Raw genomic sequence first — 17,018 nt, 5'->3', positions numbered from 1 at the left:
TAGCCACCCATGACTCTGGAGGCCCCATTCATCCAGCAGACCTGGAAACGCCAGCAGGCCTGGCCAGTTCACCCCAGAGCTCAGCCAGCATGGTCAGTCTCGGCCACCAGCACCTTCCTCAGGCCTGGGAAGAAGAGGCCAGCTCTGCCTGGCACAAGCTGCTAAGTTTGGTTCCCTGTGCCCCAGGCAGAGGGGGCTGCCCTGTCAGAGGCAACTCCCACATCCCCTGAGCCTGAGTCATTACCTGCTAGAGATGGGGCAGTTCTTCAAAAGACCTGTGGCCTCCTGGGTCCCGGCAGCATCCATGGAAGTGAAAAGAGAAGGTCAGCTGGCACCATTTTCTGAATCTCTCCCGGGACCATCGTTCCAGTGACTGCTGTTTTCTAACAGAGCACCCCAACACTTAGCAGCATACCACAGCCATCTTCCCAAGCTCGTGGCTCTGCGGGTCTGGAAGTTGGACAGAGCGCAGCAGGGCCGACTTGCTTCCATCCTGTGAAGTCTGAAGCCTCGACTACAAAGACTCCACCCCTGAGAGGGGCCCAACAGCTGGAACCATCTGAAGATGCCATCTCTCATGCTTCCCCCACATGCTGGTGGCCGTTGGTGGGACCTCAGCCAGGCTGTCAGCCACAACACGTGGCCTCTGCATGTGGCTTGGGCTTCGTCACAGCATGGCGGCCTCATCACAGTCAGACTTCTTGCCTACAGGCTCAGGGCTCCAGAGGTGAGTGTCTGCTTCATTGCCTTTTCCCACCGAGCTTTGGAAGTCATGCTGCATCACTTTCACCACATTCTGGTGGTAACAAGCAAGTTACAAGCCCCCAAGATACAAGGGAAAGAGACATAGACTCCACTTCTTGATGGGAGGAGTGACAGGATGGGAGGTACTATTGTGGTCATCTTTGGAAAACATAATTGGACATGCCACCCTCCTGGCTTTCCTTCCCACTCCACCCCAGCCACAGTCCAGCTGCACAGACAACCTTGACCAGGCCCTTCCAGTGCCTTCTTCTCTTCCTAACAGCTGCTGGCAGGTCCTCCACAGGTCCAATCGTGAGCTGGGCCACCCAGGCATGTGGGAGGCCCCTCCATCTCTGCCTTTTCACCATGGCTGGGCGAAAGGGTTAACCGGAGTCCACAGAGCCACTCAGTTTGATGGAGAGCCCCAGGCTTCCCCAGGGGCCTGGCCCACCTCCTTCACTATCCGTGACTGTTCATGTGGCTTTTGGTCTTGTGTTTCTTGGCTTGTGAGTTGTGGTTCTGGAATGAGGGGAGCCAGGCAGAGCCTCACTCTGGAGCCAAGCAGTAGTGGGGAGGGGTCCTGAGAGCCCCCCGGGGACCTGGTGGATGGTGGATGAGCTTCCTTGGTGGATGGTGTCCCCTTTGTGGCTGCAGCTTAGGGGCCTTGGGACAGAACCTTTGCCATCCTCTGCCCTATTTGTATCAGGGGCAGGCTAACACAAATGAGTTCTTGGTGGAATACAGGTTCTGTGTGGCTGCCACGAGTGTGAGCTGCAGGCTTGCCTTTCGTGGCTGAGCTCTGAGTAGTTTTGCTGAGAACAGCACAGGCTTAGCGGGTCCCAGCTGTGAGCTGTGGGACCGTTGCAGTTGTAGAAGCTACTTTTGTCAAGAGACTCTCTCAGGAAAAATGTTCTCCGATTTCCAGACCTTTTTCTACTCTTTCCCCTGTTCCCAGTGTGCCCCTGGGCTGCCGAGCACTGAAATTCCCTGGTGTGGGCACAGACCAGGCTTGCACCTGGCCATGGGGCCACACGCTGGGGACATTAAAGTATGTGTGTGTGCACACACATGCACACAGACACACACAAACACATACATACACACACAACCCCCCCACACATATACACAACATACACACACACACACATACATACACATTAAAACACACACACACATATACACAACACACACACAAACGCACACATACATGCACACACAAACACACGTGCATGCAGAGACCAGACTATTCGTAAGCCTGTAGCACACGCAAAAAAGCCAAGTTACACTGAAAAAAAATTTCTATTGCACAAGAAATACAAGACGCCAACTAGAAAGTCTGGAGAAGAAAGTCGCCCCGCAGCCGGCCCCCAGGCAGGCCCGCTCCTCTGGGCCTCTGCCTGCCCGCGCTGGGGTGTCTGTATTTACATTCGTCCACACCCGCCACAAGGGTTCCTTTCTCCCCCGAAGGCATCATACTTGGGAATACTTGGTAAAGTAAACTCATCAAGGCCACAAACTCTTCTCAGAGAGCCCAGGAGCCCAGGGGCAGCCATTTCTCGGCTGGCTGGTCCCCTGTCTCGGTGGGGCCCGGCAGAGCCAGAGGGAGGGCAGGGTCCGGCTGCTCGGAGCGGGGCTCCCCCTGGCAGCGGGCTCGGGAACTGCTCCCTCCAGAGGGTTGAATGGGGGCAGGTGCCCTAAGGAACCAGCTGGAGAAGCTGGCACGGCTCGCTCTGCTCCTGGGCTTCAGTGAGGGAGAGAAGCTGTTACATTTTGGCAAACAGCTGACCTTTTTGCCCAAGCCCCCAGCTGATAGCCACCATGGTCTGCCGAGTTCTTTCTGCTGTGGGAGAAAGAGGGCCCAGCCCCCAGCTTTGCCCACGGGCCCCTCTCCTCAGTCTTGTCACTACCTGGAAGTTAATGGTGACTGGGGAGGGTTGGTTTTTGGGAGACGGGCTGCAGTGAGGAATGTCACATTTTCTGGAGCGACAAGGAAGCCTCTGCACCCAGACCCTCCCATCCCCGCCTCCAGTGTCCTCCTGCCTGTCTCCCTCTAGCAAGTAAGGAAGTTCTTCAGCCCAGCCCCAGACCTGATGCAATCCCTCCCTGAGAAGTGGGAGGAGCAGGTGCCCTACCTGAGCGATGGGAGTTCCTCTGTAGGTCCTTGTCGCTTAGGAAATGTCAGACCCCTTGCTGTTGGTTCCTGTTCCTGTCCCTGTCCCTGTGCTAGGGGCAGCTGTGTGCAGCTGAAGAGAACTTTTTTTTTTTTTTTTTTTTTTTTTTAGACGGAGTTTCACTCTTGTTACCCAGGCTGGAGTGCAATGGCACGATCTTGGCTCACCGCAACCTCTGCCTCCTGGGTTCAGGCAATTCTCCTGCCTCAGCCTCCTGAGTAGCTGGGATTACAGGCACACACCACCATGCCCAGCTAATTTTTTGTATTTTTAGTAGAGATGGGGTTTCACCATGTTGACCAGGATGGTCTCGATCTCTTGACCTCGTGATCCACCCGCCTCGGCCTCCCAAAGTGCTGGGATTACAGGCTTGAGCCACCGCGCCCGGCCAAGCTGAAGAGAACTTTTAAGGCCAAGCCTGAGGTTCAGGGTCTCCTCCCTGACTGGAACAGAAGTAGACAGCAGGAAAGATGTAACACCGGCCGTGAGCATGCCAAGGTCAGGAGGGTGGGCTTGGGGAGGGGGCATGGATGTCTCCAAGGAGTGCTGACAGGAAGGACTGGAGGCCTTGTGCACCTGGCCTGTACTCTGGGAGCCCGGTGGGGCTGCGGCATTGTGCCTGATGCGTCCTCTCCGTGTGGGGATCTGTCTACGCATACACCCTTACAGCTTGCTGTTCCAGGACACCATCCCTGTATTATTTTCCATCTTTGTCAGTGAGGACACAAAGATCTAAGAGGCGTAGAAACTTGCGCTGGGTCTGGCAGCTGGCAATTGGCAGAGGCAGGATTTGACCCTGGGCCTCTGTTTCCAAATCCCACGCTCATCACCACATTAAGGAAAAGCGCCCTGGGGCTGAGCTCTGGCCATTCCTTTAGTCCTCAGCGTGGCCTTGAGGGGGAGGTTTGGGGCAAAGCCCCGGGTCTTTGGCTTTTGGGGTTTCCAGGACCCAGCAGAGGCCCAATTCCCGGCTGCCCCTCCTTGTACTCAGGGGTCTTGGGCTCTTCTGTCTGGAAGCCCCCATGGCCTCCATTGTGAAGGAAGCTGGTCGTTTGTGGAACATAGCCACTGGCTCTTCATCACAACCAAGGAGGCAGGGCGTGGAGGAGACGCAGGTCCCGGGAGAGAGGAGGTGGCTGTGGGTCACCCAGCAGGGAGGTGCTGGAGGGAGTGTAGGCCCATCTTCTGACCCTGACCCCAGCTGCCCTGCATCAAATTGCACTACCCAGCGTTCCTCTGTTCTCTCAGGTCTGACCTCTGAACATAAAAGTGAATGAAAAGGAAACCAATAAAGGAAGCTCAAAGGACAGGGGCCTCTGGGGTGGGCAGACTAGTAGCTGGAAGGGGTCCAGCCCTGATTCCTGAGATCGCCTTGGCCTTGTGCAGTCTCCGGGCCCCCACCCAGCGGGCCCCACTGATGGGCAGGCCGGGCTCCAGCCATTGTCTGCTCCACGGCTCCACTGAGGAGCAGAAACCTTGCACCGAGGGCAGAAACACCTAGTGTGCCTTGGATCCAATTTAAACCGTTTTGATAAAGAAAGTCCAGATAAAGAGTTCATTCACTTCCACTTCTGCCGCCGCACTGGATTTCAGGCTTCGGCGACCCGATGCCGCTGTTTCAGGGGTGGAGGTGTTTTCTAGCTCCTTCTACCTCATTGTCGGCTGAAGCTTCCCCCCGCCCCCATCCTCCTCCTCCCCTCCGTTCTCCTCTGTCTCCAGACCTGGGTAGTGGTCGTGCTGCCTGGAGGGCAGGGTTGACGTGGCTGCCTTGGCTGGACTTGGAGATGGAGCACTGGGTTGGGGTGGGAGAGATGTCACCTGGCACGCAGCACATGGCACATCCCAGAGGCCACTCTGGAGGAAGGGGAGAGGTCAGCTCCTGGTGCTCATGTGCTGGAAGCTACCACCACCTTGCAGGGCCTTTTAGGATCTGCATAGGGGTCGCTGTGTGCTTGGAGCACAGGGACCAGGCAGGCTCTCCAGGGGGTGCAGAATAAGTGCCTTCTGGAGATTGTGCACTTGCCCAGCCTGCCACACCCACAGCAGTGAGACCAGGGCTGGGCAGCTCCTGACGACACCTGTGAGGGGCCAAGCAGGAGCCCGCGAGGGACAGATGATGCAGGATCCAAAATGGCAGTCGCTATCGGAGTCAGCAGACACCGGTTTCTGAGCTGGCTCCCAGCTGAGCGGCAGCAGATCCTCGCTCTCCGGGCCTCGGTGTGGTCAGGCGTGTGAGTAAATGGTGGGGCCGCTGATGAGCACTTGGGGGCTGTGGGAGGTGACAGCTGCAGCGGGAACGAGGGAAGTGGGTGACTGGCGCCTGGCAGTCTTGCTGAGCATCCCGCTCTGCAAAGTCCTGGATGCAGGTCCTTTGTTTAATTCCTTGGTTTTACAGGTGAGAAAGCTGAGGATCAGAGAGCTGCACAGTAGTGGCTGAGGTGGGGGTTGCAGTGAAGGATACGCCACACCCCAGATGGAGCTGAGTGGGCAGGACGCCCCGGGTCTTGGCCACAGCGGCCGGCTGTGCATTGATCCCGCTAAAGGTGTTCATTATCTGGGACATGGCAAAAGGATGGTGGTGGAACGCAGGTGGAGCTGGCCCGGCCTTTTTGGGATGGGGTCCTCAGCACAGACTGAGACTGCTCTGGTCCCACTGGCCAGCTGGGGCTCTGGAGGGCTGGTGAATTCCAGAGCCATGGAATTATCATGGCACCTCTGGGCAAAGGGGCTGGACTCAGGAGCTGAGGAGTATGTGGGGACGCGTGTCAAGGGGAATTTTGATGACAGCCGTAAGTCCAGGAAGCAGAACCAGCAGAATGCATTGGGCCACCAGAATTTACCCAGCCTCTGGGAAGTGCCAGATAGGAAGGAGACAGATAGGGGAGGGGCAGCTGAGAATCCTGGGCCCTGTCCCTTAGTCCTTGGGAAATGGCAGAGGGAGAGGGGCTCCGGATGGCAGTGATCCGAAACTCAGCTCTCCATAGAAACAGTGAGGGCACTGGAGGCCCAGCTTCCGGGCCAGCCCCCAGTGCTGAGAGAAGCCGCTGCCTCTCCCTATCCCGGGAGAGGACACCAGCTGCGCTCATCAGTGGGTGGACACTCCCAGCACCTAGCCTCCCTCTCATTCAGAAACTCCGTTCCAGGAGGGGGTTTTGGAGGCTGGGTATACTAGGTGCGCCAGTACCTTGGGGTCCTTCTGAGACCAGGAACCCATGCTTTAGGGCTTCAAGGGCCAGCAGTGATTGGATGGGAGCACCCCCCTCGTCAGAGGCAGTTAGAAGAGACAACATTGCAGAAGGCCCTCTGTCCCGCAGCCCCGGGAAATGAGATCCCTGCCCAGCCTTGCATGAGCAAGGCAGTTGCGTACCACTGGGACAAACGGGTTGTTTCTGGATTCTGGGAACTGGGTAACTAACAATGGTGCCTTTTAGGTGTTGCTGCCAGGATGCTTGGAGTCCCAAAGGGGACCAATCACAGCACGGATGTGCATTCCTTGGTTCCATAGTAATTTTATAGTAATAAAAAATGAACATTTTAGTTGGGCACAGTGGCTCACACCTGTAATTCCAGCACGTTGTCAGGATGAGGTGGCAGGATCCCCTGCGCCCAGAAATTTGAGACTATCCTGGACAACAGAGTGAAACCCTGTCTTTACAAAAAATAGAAACAATTTAGCCAGGCATATTGGTGTGTACCTGCAGTCCCAGCTACTCAGGAGGCTGACGTGGGAGAATCACCTTAGCCCAGAAATTAAGGCTGCAATGAGCCGAGATCACACCACTGCACTCCAGCCTGGACGACAGAGTGAGACCTTGTCTTAAAAAAAAAGAATCATTTCATAACTTTGATTTTTTTTCTTATTGCAAAAGAAATTCTACATATAAACAATTTAAAAGAAAGGAATAAAAGTTAGGGGCCATCCCAGCTGCCAGAATTAACCACTGCTGGTCCCTGTCCTTCCTGCCTTTTCATTTATATGTTTATACAGTACTCCACAGTTTTTGAATAAACATGATCCCCAGGCCTCCCTGCCTCACTTAGTGCATTGCGGGTGCCTTTCCTTGCCTTTCACCGTCCTCCTCCCAGAGCCTCCGTTCACCCTCAGGCATGCTCTCTGGCTGGCCTTCATGCTCCGTGGAACCCCCCCTTACAGCTTTCAGAACATGAAGGGTGTTACAGGCTCAACTGGGCCTCCTGAAATTCATGTGTTGAAGTCTTAACCTCTAGTACCTCCGAGTGTGACTGTATTTGGAGACAGAGGCTTTAAAGAGGCGATGAGGGTAGGCCCTAATGCAGTAGGACTGGTGTCCTCATAAGAGGAGATTAGGACACAGACACACACAGAGGGATGACCGTGTGAGGACACAGCAAGAAGGGTGGTCATACCCAAGCCAAGGGGAGAGGCCGCCGGAGAAACCAGCCCTGCCGACACCTTGATCCCAGACTTCCGGCCTCCAGAATGCAGCCTCCTGCTACTGAGCAGTAGAAGCAATTCTGAGCGGGCATCCCCATGCCTGGGAAAGGGGTTTGCAGAATGGGGAGGTGGCCTACGGCAACTGGAGGGGAATTTCCAGGGGTCAAGCTTCCTGTTGGCAAGACAGAAGTAACAGAGATGTGAACCACAGCAATGTCAGATAGCTTTCCTCTCTGCCACCGTCACCCAGAGAGGCGCAACATCTCCCAGTGACAAACAATGGGCTGCCATACCGTGAGCTGTGGGCTTCTGGTTGGGGTCTTTGATCTGCAGCCCCCGGGGATGGGGAAGGGGAACCCTAGCGCTTGAGAGTTGTGGGATGCTGTAGGGCCGTTGTTCCCAGCCTCCCAGAGCACAGCTAATACGTCCCACTCCCTGAGGGTTGTCCCTGCCCCACTGCTGAGTGACACGGTGTGCCTGGTGAGGCCCCCGTGCTGATCTTTCTTCCATTGCTCACACCTCTCCTGGGTTCTCCAGGCTTCTGGGTGAGTTGAACACTGTGGGGTGCAGGGGAGGCAAGGGGTATCTAGCCTGGAGTGGGCTGAAGATGCCCTTGGGACATGGATGCCACTCTCTTCCAGATCTTTCTGCCTTCACGTCACAGAAATGGAGTCAGTCATCCCAGCACTTTTGGCCAGCAAACCTGAAGTGTGTTCATGGCCAACTCCCTCTGCCTTCAACCACATGAGCATTTCCTGGGAGCCAGGCTGGGTGCCAGGCTGTGAGGGCACTGCTGGCCTCACGCGTTACTGCCTGAGCAGTACCCTGAGCATGACTGCATGGTTGATACCCGACTTATCAGGCTCAGGAATCTGTTAAACATGAAACCATCAACCCTTTCCAAACGGTAACATACCACTTCTACATCTAACATACAACTCCCGAGTTTTGGCAAGTCCTCCAGTGAAACACTGATTTAACATTCTTACTGGATCCCACTTGTAAATATTTAAAGTCTAAAATGTTACACACTCTCTAGTGCTTCGAACACCCAAACAGTCAAAACACGTGTAAAATGCTGTATTGCTTATACAATGAAACACTCTGCTCTCTCTGGAACTGACCCCAGTGCTGAAGCCTCCTTCTCGTCTCCCCTCCTCAGCCCACTCCCCGTCTTCCTGTCGATGCTCATAGCTCTTCCCAGGGGTTCTAAGCCTTCCTAGGGTTGCGGCGACCATTCCAGACCCCTGGAAAAGAGGCAAGGCCTCAGAGTGTGACCAGATAAGAGCTGAGGACACAGGGGCCAGGGTGTCAATGGTTCATTTGGGGCAGTGCTCCCAACTGTTTCTCCCAAGGTGACTGGAACCTGAGCTGTGGGAAGTAGAAAAGCTCCTCTTCAAAGTTTCCTTTCTTAAGAAAAAATCATTTTAGAAATAATTGTTTTAAACCCTGTCTTCAAAAACCTTCTTGCTTTTTGCTAGAAGCCCTATCCTATGTAGCATGTCTATGTTAGACATGCTCACAGGCACGTAGTACGTTCTATGTCCTTGTACTTTAACCAAGATGTCTGTGCTGATGTGCTCACAGGCATGTCCCAGCTCGCAGCCTATGCCCTTCCTTCTTTAGACTTCCTTTTTTTTTTTTTTGCTCTCCATTGCTTTTACCTGTTTAGAAAAGTTTCAAGTTATTAGCCAATCGGGTTTTACTTTAGATTGCGAGGTCTGGCTCCAGCCAATGGAGATCAGACACAGCAGTAAGGACAACCCCAAATGCGTAAGAAATACATATGTCTGCTTTCCTTTGTTTGCTGTACTCTTACGTCAAGATTGCTAGCGGGACTACCCTTTCTGCAGGAAGTAAAAAGAGTTGCTGTGCTGAGAGATCCTTTGCCCCAGTACTAATTTCTCTTTGTGGCACCAAAAGTAAAACTTTCATACATAACATGAGCTCAGGTGTTAGGCTGCGTCCTTCCTGACGAGTTCCCTTTTATGTGTGTGCACGCACGTGTGTCATGTGTATGTGCATGTGATGTATCTGCACATACGTGTATGTGTGCATCCATAGGATGTTAGAAACTCAAGGTTTTCGTGAAGCTTTGTGTTTGTTTGAAGCGAAGGTGTCATTTGCCCCACTCTTATGATATGCTGGTGGGACATACGCATGCTAACAAGATATACTTCCAGCCAGGCGCAGTGGCTCAGGCCCGTAATCCCAGCACTTTGGGAGGCTGAGGCAGGTGGATCACAAAGTCAGGAGTTCGAGACCAGCCTGGTTAAGATGGTGAAACCCCATCTTTTTTTTTTATTTTTTTTAAAATTTTTAATATTATTTTTATTATTTTTTATCTTTTTATTTTTATTATTTTTAATTTATTTTTTTATTAAATTTATTTTTATTTTTATTTATTTATTTATTTGAGATGGGGTTTCACTCTTGTTGTCCAGGCTGGAGTGCAATGGTGGGATCTCAGCTCACTGCAACCTCTGCCTCCTGGGTTCAAGCAATTCTCCTGACTCCATCTCTACTAAAAATACAAAAATTAGCCAGGCGTGGTAGTAGGCGCCTGTAATCCCAGCTACTAGGGATGCTGAGGCAGAGAACTGCTTGAACCCGGGAGGTGGAGGTTGCAGTGAGCCAAGATCACACCACTGCACTCCAGCCTGGGCGACAGAGAGAGACTCTGTCTCCAATAAAAAAGTTCTGCTTTTGTGGCTTCACCAGCAACAGTGAAGCGTATCTTGTTAGCATGTGCTAGACCGGCCGGTTTGAGGGTCTTTCCTAGGCCTGGAGGGGTGGGTGCGTGCAGGCGGTTAACTGTCTCAGGGCTGTCTCAGGACAGACAGCTGCCCCACATCTGCGGGCCCCTCCCTGTTGGACCTCTTTCTGGCTGGTCCTCAGTGTGGCCCCCAGAGTGACAGCTCCTACATGCTTCCAAGATGGGGATATACACACACATATACATGTACAATGAGCTCTAACCTTTTCCATCAGTACTACAATGTACATGCTTGTTAGTAACTGTATTGGTGTCATTGCAACTTTTAATTTTTTTGAGACAGTCTTGCTCTGCTGCCCAGGCTGAAGTGCAGTGGCACGATCTTGGCTCATTGCAACCACTGCTTCCAGGTTCAAGCGATTCTCCTGCCTCAGCCTCCTGAGTAACTGGGACTACAGGCACACACCACCACACCCAGCTAATTTTGTATTTTTAGTAGATGTGGGGTTTCACCATGTTGGCCAGGCTGGTCTGGAACTCCTGACCTCGTGATCCATCCACCTCGGCTGGGGGCTCTGTGCCTTTATCCCAAAGACAGCCAGGGAGGTTCTGGTTCAGCCAGGAGCATGGCGTCAGATGGACAGGATTGTTAGATGGCCCAGCCCTTCCCCAGGACCTGTCCTCCATGGAGTCAGACACCCACAGAGGAGAGGGGACAAAGGGAGACACCCCATTACCTCTGGAGACCAAGGTCAAGAGGCACCTATAGGACTCAGAGTAGAGGCTCTTCCCAGCCTAACTACCTCCATCATAAGGCATGCACACAATTAAGGGTACAGAGAGGAAGGTGTACAATCAGACTAAAAGGTTCCCTCCTCTATGCCAGCCCTCAGTTCTCCATGCAAGAGGCGACCAGTGTCTGCCACGTCTCTGGGTGTCCTGTGGGATATTTTCCCTGTGCATACACGTGGAACTCTACAATGTTTTATACACATATGGTAACTCAATACATACTGCACTGCAAGCTGCTTTCAAAAAAATGCATTTATTATATCTTGGAGAACATCCCAGACCAGCGCAGTTAGCACTGCCTGCCTCTTTGACAGGCTGCAGAGTACCATATTGTACGTGCAGGAATTTTATGACTTCCCTCCTGATTGAGGTTCGGGTTGCTTCCTGTTTGGGGCCATATTCTAAGAGATGCTACAATCAACAGAACTTTGTTCTCACTGTAAAAAAAAAAAAAAAAAATGTAGCCGGGTGCAGTGGCTCAAGCCTGTAATCCCAGCACTTTGGGAGGCCGAGGTAGGTGGATCACAAGGTCAAGAGATCGAGACAGACCATCCTGGTCAACATGGTGAAACCCCGTCTCTACTAAAAATACAAAAAATTAGCTGGGCATGGTGGCGCGTGCCTGTGATCCCAGCTACTCAGGAGGCTGAGGCAGGAGAATTGCCTGAACCCGGGAGGCGGAGGTTGCGGTGAGCCAAGATCGCGCCATTGCACTCCAGCCTGGGTAACAAGAGCGAAACTCCGCCTCAAAAAAAAAAAAAGTTTGTAAACATTTCAGGACCGAATACTTAAGTGGAACTGCTGGGTCAGAGGGTATGTGCATTTGAAACTTGGGTAGATAAGGCCAAAATGCCCTCCAAGGGGTAGCCCCAACTTCCTACTACTCTCTTGTTAATGCATCCTCCATTCAGCAAAGTGATTTGTAAAGATGATTACATCCCGTAATAATCCTGCTTAAAAACGCCAGGAGCTTCGGCGGGGACCCACACTTGCAATTCTCTGCGATTGGGGCCATGCTTCCTTCCCTCCTTCAAGGCTCCAGCCACGCCAGGCTTTCCTGTCTCTCCTACACAGTGGCTTGATCCCACAACAGGGCCTTTGCACGTGCAAGGTCCTTGCACCTAGTGCCCTCAGTTTTCAGTCTTACATTGTACCTCCTGGTGCAGGGTGCAAGCCTCCCAGCCTCAGTTAAACGTAACAGCCCTAGGCCAAGCTACCGGTTCCTCAGCTGGGTGGTCCAGCTGGCTGTTCTACTACCTCGCTTGTTTCTGTGCTTATTGCCAACTCCTCCTATAAGGAGTGAGCTCCTAGAAGCAGAGATTCAGCCGGGCACGGTGGCTCACACCTGGAATCCCAACACTTTGGGAGGCCGAGACGGGAGGATCACCTGAGGTCAGGAGTTCAAGACCAGCCTGGCCAACATGGTAAAAATTAGCCAGGTGTGGTGGCATGTGCCTGTAGTCCCAGTTGCTCGGGAAGCTGAGGCAGGACAATCGCTCGAACCTGGGAGGCAGAGGTTGCCGTGAGCTGAGACCATGGTGTCATTGCAATCCAGCCTGGGTGACAGAGCAAGACTCTGTCTCAAAAACAAAAACAAACACACACACAAAAAAAACCCCAGCAAGATTCTTGTCTGTGTGTCCGGTGACACTGCCTGACACTTAGTAGGTGTTCAAGAAGGAGTTGCTGGCCGGTTATTCTCTGCCAATCTGAGGGTGGTAAGTGACATTTTACTGCTGTCTTCAAGTCTTCAGGTCTGTTTCCTTGCTGTCGGGTGAGGTCAAGCACTGACGTTTAAGGTTTAAGGGTCTGTTTCTTTGTAATTCAATTGCTGCCCATGCCCTTAACCTGTTTGCCTTTTGGGTTTTCTGTTTCTTATTGATATTATGATCTCTCTAATAAAGGTAAGTGAGCTCTTGGTCTCTCATTTGTGTTGCAAATATTTTTTTTCCCTCAGTTGATATTCTACTTTCAAGCTTTGGACTAATTTTTCCATCTAAGTTTCAGTTTCATGGAGTCGAGTTCATTAGTCATTTCCTGTATGATTTTTTTTTTAAAGAGTTGGGTCTTGCTGTGTCACCCAGGCTAGAAAGCTGGTGTGATCATAGCTCACTGCAACCTCCAGCTCCCGGGCTCGGCGGATCCTGCTGCTTTGGCTCCTGGGTGGCTGGGACCGCAGGCCCATACGATTTCTAAGTGTGGTGTGAAGAGATCCCTTCCCCTGGCTCTGTGAGGCCTGGGGCTGAGCATTTCCTCAAGTAGGAGAGGGCGAGTTTGGTGCCTGCAAAGCAGTCTGGCTTCAGGCGATGCCCAGCACAAGCTTGGGACATGGGGCAGACAGAATCTGGCTTGCGTTTGGGGGTGCACTGGGCCGCTGTGGTGCATTGGCATGAGAGGAAAGGGAGAATTGGTCCCCTGCAGCCCTACTGCGGGACGAGGGTCAAAGAATGGCAGGGAGGTGGGCAGTAAGCACAGACCCTCAGCCCCCTGGGACTTGGTGCCCAGATTGATTAAAAAAAAAAAAAAAGTGGGAGGAGTTGTTTTTTCCTGGCCTGTGACTGACAGAGCAGCGTCTCCACCCATGGAAGCTGCTCAGGGACCACCTGCACGCAGGCACAGTGGGCGGGGAGGGGCTGCCCGTTAATCCCAGGCAGCAAGTGGGTCTGGCAGGGGCTGAGCCTGTGCTGTGGTCATTAGAGCTCGAAAGACAGAGGCCACAGCTTCATTCTTGAAGGAATCTGTTTATTTGCAGGTTACAAGAGTCTCATCTCCCTGCATCTCCAGTAAATACACAGTCTGATCTTTATAATTTTAGAAAAGGGTCAAGAAACTTCGGCTGGAGTATGATCTCTCATTCAAACTTGCATTCTGATTGAAGGAGCCCCAAACAGTAACTCTTGACAAAAAAGTGGCTCTGTTTGCACGTGTGTGTGCCTGAGCATCATGCATCCATGCGCATAATTTATAACGTGTTTGCTATCGTATCCATACATCCTGTTGACAGTTTTCCTTTTTGTACTCTGCTGTACACGTGTGGAGTGAATGTTTAGCAAATACATAATTTGCTATAAATCCCATACAATCTGATTTCACAACCAGAAGCCAGACCGCTGAGATATTACTGAAGTTTTTAAAGTGATAAACAAGATTATTATGTGCAAACAAACAGGGTTTGTGCTCCAGCTGCGTCCAAATTTACTTCACAAAGCTATAAACACAAGGCCCTTTCTCAAGTCCTGCTGATTGAGTTTCTCCCTCCTTTTGTCGCTGGAGAAGAATGTAAAGGCTGAGTTGGTGCCCTCGCACTATAGAAGCCTGGGCTTTCTGGCTGTGAACTTAAAGGAACTCATTCATTCTCTGGATGGGGGCAGCACTCCTCACCCAGGGTCCTCCGAGTGCATTCCCACACAGAGACCTTCCTGAACACAGAGACATCTGATCTTGGCTTGCCCAAGCTGGCCCAGGCCTGGGGGCCTCAGGAGCTTGTGAAAGGTTCTGAGAGCCCGGAGTCTCCAGGGGGGAAAGGGCAGGGGTCACAGCCCCCACCTCCTGCTCTACCTCAACTGCTTCCCAACAGAGGGCCCCTAATGTAATTCCATCTGAGACCTGGGGATGGAAGGAAGGCCTGGCCCGTCTTTGTTTGAGCCAGCTCAGAATAGGATCCTCCACCCTTGCTCCTGGAGACCGATGGAGGAGGCCAGAGGAGGCCCCTCCCAGCCAGATCCCACTGTCTTCCCTGGGGCTGTGAAATCAGCAGTCGGGGTATGGGGTATTCAGATAACTCTGTTCCAGAGAACCGGAGAACCCTGGAATCACCACCACCAGGCGGGTCACTTCTCAGCACTTCTTAGCAGCGAGGAGTTCAGTGGTGAACTCCATCTGTCTTCTAGGGCCTTGGAAAACTAGAGGCTGATGGCACAGCCTGGTACCAGCCAGCTCTGCACGCGTGACTGTCATTCCACAGGAATTACCTTCTCTTGCGTGTGCAAGCCTCCAGCCGGCCCAGCTCCTCGTAGGACTGGTAGAAAATGTCAAACTCCCTGGCGCCCCAGCCCCTCCAGACAGCCAGGCACCACTCTGTGTTTTCGTTTTCGAAACTGCACACCACCGTGTCCTTTGCCACCACAGCAGCATCCACCAGCACCCTGCAGAGAAAAGGGGTCTGAGCAAACTCACAGGGGTCCCACTTGGGTGGGGCCGGGACCCCCACCCTGTGCCATCTGAGGAAGGCAGAGCTGGCTAAGGGGAGGGGATGTGTCTGCATGCCAGTCCTCTCCCAGGTGTGCTCAGATGCGCCACTTCTCCTGGCGGCCCCGCCTATGAGCTTGGGCTTTATGAAGTGCAAAGTCGAGCTGTGGGCATGAGTTCACGTCCATGAGCTTTTTCTGTGGGAATCTGACTCCCTGAAAGGCCATGGAGGCAATCAGATCAGGCATCCTTGACTTGGTCCCCAAAGGGTCTAGGAAAACACCCTAGACCCAAATGTCTGCTTGTGAATGGCTCATGACCGAGTTTAACTCAACTCAGCAGTACGTTTGTGGAAACTGTGGACAGTTTTGCAGGATCGGTGAGTGCGCTGCAAGTTTCCTTTTGGGCCACAGCGTGGCCTCCCTGCCCTGGGGGTGCTGCACCCCGAGCACGTACTAACTGCCCTTCCTCCCTCTGTGCTGTGTGTGTGTGGCCTGCACGGCGCCAAGGCGCTTCTGCAAACTGGGATGTCCAGAGGCCTCTGACTCCACATGGCCTTGCCAGGGCCCCCCTTTAGGCTGGCTTCTGGGGCCTCTTTCTCCCTATGGCGGGAAAAAGGTAAAATCTGGCTTCAGGGGATGAATAGGAAAAGCAGCAATAGCTAAAGGTTAGGACGCTAATGGCAGGTGTGCCAAGGCCCGGACCTGGGTGCTGCACACCCATTTCCTCCAGAAGCCCAACCTGCAAGCTGGCAACTCCGTCAGCTCCAGGCTGCCATCCATGGGCTCCGCCAGAGCTCAGGAGCACATCCAGATCTTGCTTCCAGAATCACTTACAGAGCAAGGGTCACTGGCCCAAGACTCACTGCAAAGGTTCAAAGCTGGTGGGCACAGGAGTGGGATGCCATGGTTGCTGCCTTGGTCATGGTCTTGCTCTGGGAGAAACACACTGACTGGGGTTTCTCCACCCTCTTTATGCTCCAGATGAAATAAAAACCCACTTGCCCATGCATGGGGGATAACACATGCTGCAGGGAAACAGGCCTAGTGCGAAATGGAAGAGCTCCAAGGTACACACACACACACACACACACACACACACGCACGCACATACGCATACGCACGCACATACGCACACGCACGCACACACACATGCACACGCACGCACACACACCACACACACACACCACACACACACACATACCACACACTTGAGGGCTTTTCATAAGGGAGATTAGCCGTGTGGGGCTCAGCCGTCCAAGTGAGGGGAGTAAACACGGTGTGGAGCTGCAGCTGGCACCAACCTCACATCACTCCAGCCACACAGACCATGTCCTGGACAGGCCACCCTGCCCAGTACACCCTTGCAGAGGACACTGGCATGCCTTCTGGGGATACCCACCCATAGACGGGTATACCGAGCCATGCCTCAGCCCAGGAAGGACAGGAGGTGAGACCCAGGCTTGGAGATGGGTATTCTGCAGGCCCCATCGGGTGCTGCGTGGGCAGATGGGCACCTCGGGTAGGGTTTCCTGCTTGGCAGGAAGAACAGGGAACCAATCACCTGGATGCATCTGCATTTCAACTGCAGCTGAACTCTGGCTCTGGAGGCGTTTGTTAGGTAGGGTACCTGTTCTACGGGTGCACTGGGTACTCCAGAAACAGGCAGCCACGGCCAGTGTAGAGCCGCTAGGGGTGCCTGGGGGGCCCCATCTTGTCCCCACTTTGCCTTACGGCCACATTGGTGGATGCACTTTTGTGAGACTGGAAGGGCAGCAAGGCCACAGTGGGGGACCTGGCTGTGGGGGCCTTCCGTGCTCATGCTCTGCCTGGGTCATAAAGGAGCTGCCCCTCAGTCTTACCCATGTGGAGTCAGCTCTCGGGCTTTTAAGACGGCGATGACTCGGCCCCGCTGGGCGCAGGAATCCTTCTCCAGGCCAATGACGATAACATCTCCGCCGCGCCTAAGAAACCAAAACCCAGAAGGGGAAGCA

At 53.3% G+C, this 17,018-nt stretch overlaps 1 protein-coding gene across 4 annotated transcripts in view; it reads right to left on the bottom strand.

Annotated features, from left to right (window-relative positions):
- Positions 1–17,018, bottom strand: part of LRRK1 (leucine rich repeat kinase 1) — a 173,377-nt gene that overhangs the window by 12,375 nt on the left and 143,984 nt on the right. For 3 of the 4 annotated variants that reach the window (XM_074400107.1, XM_074400106.1, XM_074400108.1), the window contains 2 exons: positions 16,887–16,988; positions 14,809–14,982 (listed from right to left, as the gene is read on the bottom strand). In XM_074400107.1, the coding sequence (XP_074256208.1) occupies positions 14,809–14,982; positions 16,887–16,988 (276 nt within the window). Of the gene's footprint in view, positions 1–9,759; positions 14,983–16,886; positions 16,989–17,018 lie in introns of those variants that run through there. The other variant, XM_003940541.4, reaches the window with a different exon arrangement.

The sequence above is a fragment of the Saimiri boliviensis genome, chromosome 5, assembly GCF_048565385.1.
Source record: "Saimiri boliviensis isolate mSaiBol1 chromosome 5, mSaiBol1.pri, whole genome shotgun sequence".
Lineage (NCBI taxonomy): Eukaryota > Metazoa > Chordata > Mammalia > Primates > Cebidae > Saimiri > Saimiri boliviensis.
Note: the sequence above shows the minus strand (reverse complement) of the source record. Positions and strands in the feature narration are given on the sequence as shown.